Below are 10,433 nucleotides of genomic sequence, written 5' to 3' on the forward strand. Positions count from 1 at the left end.
TGCTTATATTTTTAATTTTTTAGTGCGGACTAGAGGCAGAGATGATACTGTTGTGGGTCGGGCCATTGATAGAGTCAATGCTCGTGTTCGGGCGGTTGGTACCTCAGTGTTACGTGCTGATTAGGAGGTTCCGCACACCTCGTCATCGGGGTGGTAGAGCATCCACTACTGTGGACGAGCAGGTGGTTCAGGATGAGGTTGCTGAGGTTGAGGCGGTGGCTGTTGCCGAGGAGCCGATGCCTGTTATTGCGGAGCGGGTGCCTGTTGCTGAGGAGGAGGCTGCTGTTCCTGAAGAGCAAGTGCCTAGAGCTGAGGAGCGGGTGGCTGTGGTTGAGGAGGGGGTTGTTGAGGAGCAGGTGGTGCATGATACGGACACCACCACAAGTGCATCTACGGAGTCATCAGTACACACTGATGGAGCTTTTCCAGGAGGACCTTTTGACAGGTCTGTTTTGACAGGATATGCTGACCATTTCGCTTATAGGATATGGCAGGGCAAGGTATGTAACATTGCTTAAGTGCTTAATTTTTATTATGCAATTTTTATTACACACTATGTTTTAATTGTATTATTTTGTTACAGGAGCGTCCAGTGCTGAAGGTCACTTCTCACGAGTCGAAGTTGAAGAACTCCCCCGAGAGACCGATGCCTGAGCAGGTGGCGAGGATAGTTGGGGACTTCCATTTGATGGACTTTGCTGGATGCTTCCTGACGATGTTGGACGTCCGCCCCTCTATTATCAACTTTTGTTGATGGCACCTAGAGACATCATCCTTCCATCTTCCATTCAGGGAGATCACACTGACTCTGGATGATGTGCATTCCCAATTTCACCTTCTGATTGCTGGTACGTTTTTCCCACCAGTTCATAGGGACCAGGCGACGGTGGTGCACAAGGTGATGGATGCTTTAGAAGTTGATAAGCTGGTTGTGCTTAAGGAGTTTGGTGACACTCAGGGCTTTCACCTCAAGATGTCTTGGTTGAGGAAGGTTTATTAGGAGCTTGTCGACGCAGGGAGGTACCAGGCTGCCACTAGGGCGTACATGCTACATATAGTGGTATGTACTTTCTTTGCGGACAAGTCTGGAGTTTATATAGATGTCTGTTATCTTTCTCTATTCAGCGACCTTGAGACCCCATGTTGGGCTTAGGGAGTGGCGGCATTGACGATGCTATACACATCGCTTGATGTCGCATCTCGTTCTGACACTAGACAACTTGCTGGTTATCAGAGCTTGTTACAGGTATATGTTCTTACACGTTTTTTGTGTTTTATTATAATTTATCTGGGCTTGATTATTTTTATTTATGCGGTGTTGGATCTACGAGCACTTCCCTCACATCTGTGAACGGAATGCCCAGCGTTGTGCGGCTGCTGACCCTTGTGCGAGGAGGTGGAAGGCCAGACAGACCCATCTAGGAGGGGTGATTGAGTACAGGCGGAGGCTGGATGCTCTGACGCTGGATGATATTATCTGGATACCGTAAACAGGTCACCGCGATCAACTTCCTTTTGATGTATCTTTTTTATATTCAGGGTATGTCAGATGGGAGATCCATGTGGCTAGACACTTGCTTGAGAGGTGTCTACGCCAGTATGGTTATATACAGGGAATCCCACGCCCAGCCCAGAGACTCCAGCTGGTGGCATTGATCGCTAGTTTCAGAGTCACATCCTCAGCCCCCCGTGAGATCATTGATATAGCCGTTGCGGTTCAGCAGCCTGGGCAGTGTTAGGATGGTTACCTGGAGTGGTTTCTCAGTATGTCACACCCTAGGGTCATACCACTTGCCGCAACATCTAATGTTCCAGGGCCTTCAGGTACTAGGGCTTCTTCACCACCCCACCTCCCGCAGGTGACCAGGACAGCCGCAATACATCGCCGTTTACTTGGATAGCCACATGGGTTTGGTGAACCTTGATGGTGAGGTTCACAGTATTTTAACTAGGTTGACGGATGTTGCCCGTGGAGGACCTATGTAGATTTTTTTTTTTTTTATAATTGTATCATTTGTATTATTTGTATATTTTGTACAAACATCTTTATGTATGAACATCTTTTTTATTGCATAATCTTTTTGGCTAGTACATGTTTCGAGTAAATAAAGAAATAACATCAGGAACAAACAAACATAGTTAACAAACATCAGATGACAAACAACAAGCATAAACAGTACTCAGAAACATGAAAACCTAGGCACTACCAGAAGACTCTGGACGAATCAGACACTTCATTATGTCGTCAACGAATCTTTGAATCTGCGCATCCAATTCAATCAGACCTTTAGTTATATCCTACGGCGAAATGATTTCTACACGGCCTTCACATCTTCATCATTCTTGAACTCGATTAAGTTGTATTTCACCCTTCCATTTGTATCAATCCAGTCCTCCTGAAACTCAATCTTTGTCACCCTTCTATTATTAGAATCAGGCAGCAAATTATTCAACGTTTCTTTCAAGGTGGCAAAGGATTCAGGCCCATCTGGAATCTTAGTTTCAACAAGAGGGTTGCAGCCATTGTAATACCCTTCTACATTAATCAAATACTGAGGAAGAGGCATTTTGTTGAAATGATGTGTTATCCGATAATCTTAAGACCCCTATTTAAACATATGGTGGTGCATTCTAGACCACACAATTGTATCGGTGCAATCACGACCCTCCAAAAGTGTCGGCAAACATGTATTGCTATGTATAACTATGCATTGTTTCCCGTTTATTCCGGTTGAATATTCGGAGTTGTTTGATTGTATGGCTCTATGAACATTGTTTATAAAAGAATTAGATTAATTACATTAAAATAGTAAGGAGTATAAAAGAAGTATTTCACAAAAATAAAAAATAATAATCATAATAGTAATATTGATAGGAAAAAGAATAAGAAAACAAAATTAGTTGGTGGAAAGAATATATTCCATCACCCGGTTTGGATTAAAAGAAAAGATAATATTAAAATGATGTATTTCATTATAGTTGTTTCTATTTTCTTATAACTTACTTTTTTTTTCAAGAAATAACTTAATTGACAAGTAGATGACTTAAAGTATGAGGCAATTGGAACTTGTTCCAATAATATATTTACTTGCTATTATGTAAGTATACGTGTAGTGTGTATAGTATGGTGTAAAATGGAAATGAGACATTACTTGACTTGATGCTTGAGTTATAAAAATACAAATGTTGGTGATTTTTTTTACACAATTGCCACTCAGTTGAAAAGAAAATACCAATTTGCCACAAATTGATTTTTTTTTTTTTTTTACGAAAGTACCACATTTTTACCATGGGCTCATACATCTGATGGGCCAACGGGTGAAGCCCTTTTTTTCTTCTTTTTTAATATTATTTGATGTTTTACTGTTTTATATTTTATAAATTAATTCTAATATTTAAAAATATAGTTATAATTAATATAAAAAAATTTTAATTATTAAAAATATCATTTAGATATAATATTGTTATTTTTTAATAATTAATTTTTATATCAATTATTTTTTATAAAAATTAAACAACTAAAGAAAAAACAATATTATTAATATAAAAATTATCTACAAATACATATTATGGTTTTGTGGTAAAGTATTTAAGATTATATCTTTGTTGGATTTGTGTGAGATGGTGAAACCAAACGGGGTTGTGTTCTGGAGTGTGAAGATAAGGTCTGAATTATTATGTGTCTGTACGTGTTTTAAGGATTTTGGAACAAAAAAGAGTGAAATAGAGATGATGAGTCTCTAGGAATCACTTGTTGTGGAATATCCCATCTTTGATTATTTGAATCAGTGATTCTTACTCTTAATCTACACTTTGTCTCAAAACTGCAATTCATAATTGATAAAAATAGTTAATAATATAATCATATGATTATGCTTGTTGAGATAAGAAAATAACAGTAAACTATGATTATGTTTGCTGAGACTAGAAAATAACAGTAAACTATGATTATGTTTGTTGAGACAAGAAAATAAGAGTAAACATAATCTCTTGGCAGTGAGGAATGGAATGTCTGTTCCAAAAACAGAAGACGATTTGATGAGACATGATTATGAAAATAATGAAACACAAGATTAAGTTTGTGTAGTGGAGTAGTTTGAATTCTGGAATTTGTAACCATTTTTGTATGAGTTTATGGGAAGTTCTATGGTTGATGAGAAATATGCATGGTAGCACCTCTATATATAGTAAAAACAAATATACAGCTGATCACAACTATACTTCTAAATTGATTGTAACTAATTATAAAAAGTGTGAAGCAAATTTAGGTCATTGTTTATGAAAGAATTAGAATAATTATATTAAAGTAGTAAAGAGTATAAAAGAAGTATTTCACAAAAATAAAAATTAATAATCATCATAGCAATATTGATAGGAAAAAGAATAAGAAAACAAAATTGGTTGGTGGAAAGAATATATTTCATCATCCGCTTTGGATTAAAACAAAAGAAAATATTAAAATGATGTATTTCATTATAGTTTTTTCTATTTACTTATAACTTACTTTTTTTCCAAGAAATAACTTAATTGACAAGTAGATGAATTAAAGTAGGAGGCAATTGGAACTTGTTCCAATAATATATTTACTTGCTATTATGTAAGTATACATGTAGTGTGTATGGTGTGGTTTAAATTGGAAATGAGATATTACTTGAAATGATGCTTTAGTTATAAAAACACAAATGTTGGAGATTTTTTTACACAATTGCCACTCAGTTGAAAAGAAAATACCAATTTGCCACGAATTGATTTTTTTTTAGGAAAGTGCCACATTTTTACCACGGGCTCGTCCATCTGATGGACCAACTGGTGAAGCCCTTTTTTTCTTTCTTTTTTTTAATATTATTTGATGTTTTAACGTTTTATATTATATTAATTAATTTTAATATTTAAAAATTTAATTTTAATTAATATAAATTAATTTCATTATTAAAAATATCATTTCGATATAATATTGTTATTTTTTTAAGAGTTAATTTTGTATGAATAATTTTTTATAAAAATTAAACAACTAAAGAAAAAAACAATATTATTAATATAAAAACTATCTACAAATTTATATTATGGTTTTGTGGTAAAGTATTAAAGATTATATTTTTGTTGGATTTGCGTGAGATGGTGAAACCAAACGGGGTTGTGTTGTGGAGTGTGAAGATAAGGTCTGAATTTGGATGTGTGAGTATGTGTTTTGCGTTTTGAGTATTTTGGAAGAGAAAAGAGTGAGATAGAGATGACGAGTCTCTAGGAATCACTTGTTGTGGAATTTCCCATCTTTGATTATTTGAATCAGTGATCCTTACTCTTAATATATCCTTTGTCTCAAAACTGCATTTCATAATTGATAAAAAAAAGTTAATAATATAATCATATGATTATGCTTCTTGAGACAAGAAAATAACAGTAAACTATGATTATGTTTGTTGAGACAAGAAAATAAAAGTAAACTTTGATTATGTTTGTTGAGACAAGAAAATAAGAGTAAACATAATCACCTGGCAGTGAGGTTAAGGAATGGAATGTGTGTTCCAAAAACAGAAGAGGATTTGATGAGTTTAAGGTTAGCAGTCAAAGAGTTTGATGTGGGGTTATTTGTAACAGTTGTGATTGTGTAGCCATAACCAACTTGTGAATCTGCCACAATATGAGATATGATTATGGAAATAATAAAACACAAGATTAAGGTTGGTAGTGGAGTAGTTTGAATTCCGGAATTTGTAACCATTTTGGTATGAGTTTATGAGAAGTTCTATGGTTGATAAGAAATATGTATGGTAGCTCTTCTATATATAGTGAAAACAAATTTATAGCTCATCACAGTTATACTTCTAAATTGATTGTAATAATTATAAAAAGTATGAAGCAAATTTACATCATTGTTTATGAAAGAATTAGATTAATTATATTAAAGTAGTAAAGAGTATAAAAGAAGTATTTCACAAAAATAAAAATTAATAATCATAATAGTAATATTGATAGGAAAAAGAATAAGAAAACAATATTGGTTGGTGGAAAGAATATATTCCATAACCCGCTTTGGATTAAAACAAAAGAAAATATTAAAATAATGTATTTCATTATAGTTGTTTCTATTTTCTTATAACTTACTTTTTTTTCACAAGAAATAACTTAATTGACAAGTAGATGAATTAAAGTAGGAGGCAATCGGAACTTGTTCCAATAATATATTTACTTGCTATTATGTAAGTATACGTGTAATGTGTATGGTGTGGTTTTAAGTGGAAATGAGACATTACTTGACTTGATGCTTTAGTTTTAAAAATACAAATGTAGTTGATTTTTTTACACAATTGCCACTCAGTTGAAAAGAAAATACCAATTTGCCACGAATTGAATTTTTTTTAGGAAATGGCCACATTTTTATCATGGGCTCGTCCATCTGATGGGCCAACGGATGAAGCCCCTTTTTTTCTTCTTTTTTAATATTATTTGATGTTTTAATGTTTTATATTTTATAAATTAAATTTAATATTTAAAAATATAATTATAATTAATATAAAAAAATTAATTATAAAAAATATCATTTAGGTATAATATTGTTATTTTTTTAATAATTAGTTTTTATATCAATTATTTTTTATAAAAATTAAACAACTAAAGAAAAAACAATATAATTAATATAAACATTATCTACAAATACATATTATGGTTTTGTGGTAAAGTATTAAATATTATATCTTTGTTGAATTTGCGTGAGATGGTGAAACCAAACGGGGTTGTGTTCTGGAGTGTGAAGATAAAGTCTGAATTTGGATGTGTGAGTATGTGTTTTGCGTTTTGAGGATTTTGGAAGAGAAAAGAGTGAGATAGAGATGATGATTATGTAGGAATCACTTGTTGTGGAATTTCCCGTCTTTGATTATTTGAATCAGTGATCCTTACTCTTAATCTATCCTTTGTCTCAACACTGCAATTCTTAATTGATAAAAATAGTTAATAATATAATCTTATGATTATGCTTGTTGAGACGAGAAAATAATAGGAAATTATGATTATGTTTGTTGAGACAAGAAAATAACAGTAAACAATGATTATGTTTGTTGAGACAGGAAAATAACAGTAATCATAATCACCTGGCAGTGAGGTTGAGGAATGGAATGTCTGTCCAAAAACCGAAGAAGATTTGATGAGTTTAAGGTTAGCAGTCAAAGAGTGTGATGTGAGGTTATTTGTTACAGTTGTGATCGTGGAGCCATAACCAACTCTTGAATCTGTCACAGTTTGAGATATGATTATGGAAATAGTGAAACACAAGATTAAGGTTGGTAGTGGAGTAGTTTGAATTCCGGAATTTGTAACCATTTTGGTATGAGTTTATGGAAAGTTCTATGGTTGATGAGAAATATGCATGGTAGCTCCTCTATATATAGTGAAAACAAATTTAGAGCGGATTATAAAAAGTATGAAGCGAATTTACGTCATTGTTTATGAAAGAATTAGATTAATTATATTAAAGTAGTAAAGAGTATAAAAGAAGTATTTCACAAAAATAAAAATTAATATTCATAATAGTAATATTGATTGGAAAAAGAATAAGAAAACAAAATTGGTTGGTGGAAAGAATATATTCCATCACCCTCTTTGGATTTAAACAAAAGAAAATATTAAAATCATGTATTTCATTATAGTTGTTTCTATTTTCTTATAACTTACTTTTTTTTTCAAGAAATAACTTAATTGACAAGTAGATGATTTAAAGTAGGAGGCAATTGGAACTTGTTCCAATAATATATTTACTTGCTATTATGTAAGTATACGTGTAGTGTGTATAGTGGAAATGAGACATTACTTTACTTGATGTTTGAGTTATAAAAATACAAATGTTGGTGATTTTTTTACACAATTGCCACTCAGTTGAAAAGAATATACCAAATTTCCACTAATTGATTTTTTTACCAAAGTGCCACATTTTTACCATGGGCTAGTCCATCTTATGGGCCAACGGGTGATGCCCTTTTTTTTCTTCCTTTTTAATATTATTTGATATTTTAATGTTTTATATTTTATAAATTAATTCTAATATTTAAAAATATAATTATAATTAATATAAATTAATTTAATTATTAAAAATATCATTTAAATATAATATTTTTATTTTTTTAATAATTAATTTTTATATCAATTATTTTTTATAAAAATTAAACAACTAAAGGAAAAAAACAATATTATTAATATAAAAATTATCTACAAATACATATTATGGTTTTGTGGTAAAGTATTAAAGATTATATATTTGTTGGATTTGCGTGAGATGGTGAAAACAAACGGGGTTGTGTTGTGGACTGTGAAGATAAGGTCTGAATTTGGATGTGTGAGTATGTGTTTTGAGTTTTGAGGATTTTGGAAGAAAAGAGAGTGAGATTGAGATGATGAGTCTCTATGAATCTCTTGTTGTGGAATTTCCCATATTTGATTATTTGAATAAGTGATCCTTACTCTTTATCTATCCTTTGTCTCAAAACTGCAATTCATAATTGAAAAAAAAAGTTAATAATATAATCATTTGATTATGCTTGATGAGACAAAAAAATAACAGTAAACTATAATTATGTTGGTTAAGACAAGAAAATATCAGTAAACTATGATTATGTTTGTTGAGACAAGAAAATAAGAGTAAACATAATCACCTGGCAGTGAGGTTGAGGAATGGAATGTCAGTTCTAAAAACAGAAGAGGATTTAATGAGTTTAATCTGCCACAATATGAGATATGATTATGGAAATAATGAAACACAAGATTAAGTTTGTGTAGTTGAGTAGTTTGAATTTTGGAATTTGTAACCATTTTGGTATGAGTTTATGGGAAGTTCTATGGTTGATGAGAAATATGCATGGTAGCTCCTCTATATATAGTGAAAACAAATTTACACCTCATCACAATTATACTTCTAAATTGATTGTAACTAGTTATAAAAAGTATGAAACAAATTTACGTCATTGTTTATGAAAGATTTAGATTAATTATATTAAAATAGTAAGGAGTATAAAAGAAGTATTTCACAAAAAAAAATTAATCATAATAGTAATATTGATAGGAAAAAGAATAAGAAAACAAAATTGGTTGGTGGAAAGAATATATTCCATCACCTACTTTGGATTAAAACAAAAGAAAAATATTTAAATGTATTTCATTATAGTTGTTTCTATAAATAATTTAATTGACAAGTAGATGGATTAAAGTAGGAGGCAATTAGAACTTGTTCCAATATTATATTTACTTGCTATTATGTAAGTAAACGTGTAGTGTGTAACACCCCTTTTTACACCCCCAAATATTCAACGTATAATCAGAGAATAGCATGCATATGATTCAAAAGGGCGTCACAACGATGTTTTTAGAAGGACTAAAAACCTTAAAAAAAACTGACAGCATTTATCTACACAACACAATACACCTGGTCATTTTAATAACACTCATTATAAAATCACAATTTAACCTGGATATGCATTCACAGCGGAAAATATGATAGATCCTATTCATATATTCCATGAACACTCCAGGTGCATTAGTCACACCAAACGGCATCACAGAATATTCGTAATGACCATACCTCGTCCGAAAAGCAGTTTTTTGAATGTCTTCAGCTCTAACGCGAATCTGATGATAACCAGACCTCAAATCAATCTTGCTAAACACACATGCTCCAACCAACTGATCCATCAAGTCATCAATTCTCGGAAGTGGATATCGGTTCTTAATCGTCACTTTGTTCAATTGTCTATAATCAACACATAATCTCATCGAACCTTCTTTCTTCTTGACCAATAGAACAGGTGCACCCCACGGCGATACACTAGGACGAATAAATCTCTTCTGAAGCAACTCTTCAAGTTGACTCTTCAACTATTTCAGCTCAGAAGCGGACATCCTATACGGAGCCATCGATAGAGGACTAGTTCCAGAAACTAAATCAATCGAAAACTCAACTTCTCGCTCCGGTGGTAAATCAATTATATCATCAGGAAATACCTCCGCAAATTCACAAACTATAGGTAATTCCTCGATGGTTCTCTTTTCTCGCACATCTAAGGTCGCTAACAACATAAACAATTCAGCTCCACCTTGAACTGATTCGTCGACTTGCTTAGCAGACAAGAATAAATCTTCTTTAACACAATTCTCAGGAAAGATGACCGTCTTATCAAAACAGTTGATATACACACGATTAAATTCCAACCAATTCATACCCAAAATCACATCAAGTTGTTCTAAAGGAAGACAAACTAAATCGATCCCAAAACCTCTACCAAAGATACTCAATGAACAATTCAGACATACATAAGAAGTAGAAACAGAACCCATAGCAGGTGTATCAATAACCATACTTCTACGCATGTCAGATAATACAAGATTCAATCTTCTAGCACAATCCAAGGAAATGAAAGAATGTGTTGCACCGGTATCAATAATAGCAA

At 32.4% G+C, this 10,433-nt stretch overlaps 1 protein-coding gene across 1 annotated transcript; it reads right to left on the reverse strand.

The window, feature by feature from the left end:
- Positions 1 to 4,554: 4,554 nt before the first annotated feature.
- On the reverse strand, positions 4,555 to 5,727 carry LOC131624687 (alpha-glucosidase-like). The gene is made up of 2 exons (XM_058895615.1): positions 5,493 to 5,727; positions 4,555 to 5,325 (listed from the first exon to the last, which is right to left on the reverse strand). The coding sequence occupies exons 1-2, from the start codon at positions 5,720 to 5,722 to the stop codon at positions 5,049 to 5,051; spliced, it is 507 nt and encodes a 168-aa protein (XP_058751598.1). The 5' UTR covers positions 5,723 to 5,727; the 3' UTR covers positions 4,555 to 5,048.
- Between the last annotated feature and the right edge of the window lie 4,706 nt (positions 5,728 to 10,433).

The sequence above is a fragment of the Vicia villosa genome, unplaced genomic scaffold (assembly GCF_029867415.1).
Source record: "Vicia villosa cultivar HV-30 ecotype Madison, WI unplaced genomic scaffold, Vvil1.0 ctg.000148F_1_1, whole genome shotgun sequence".
Classification (NCBI taxonomy): domain Eukaryota; kingdom Viridiplantae; phylum Streptophyta; class Magnoliopsida; order Fabales; family Fabaceae; genus Vicia; species Vicia villosa.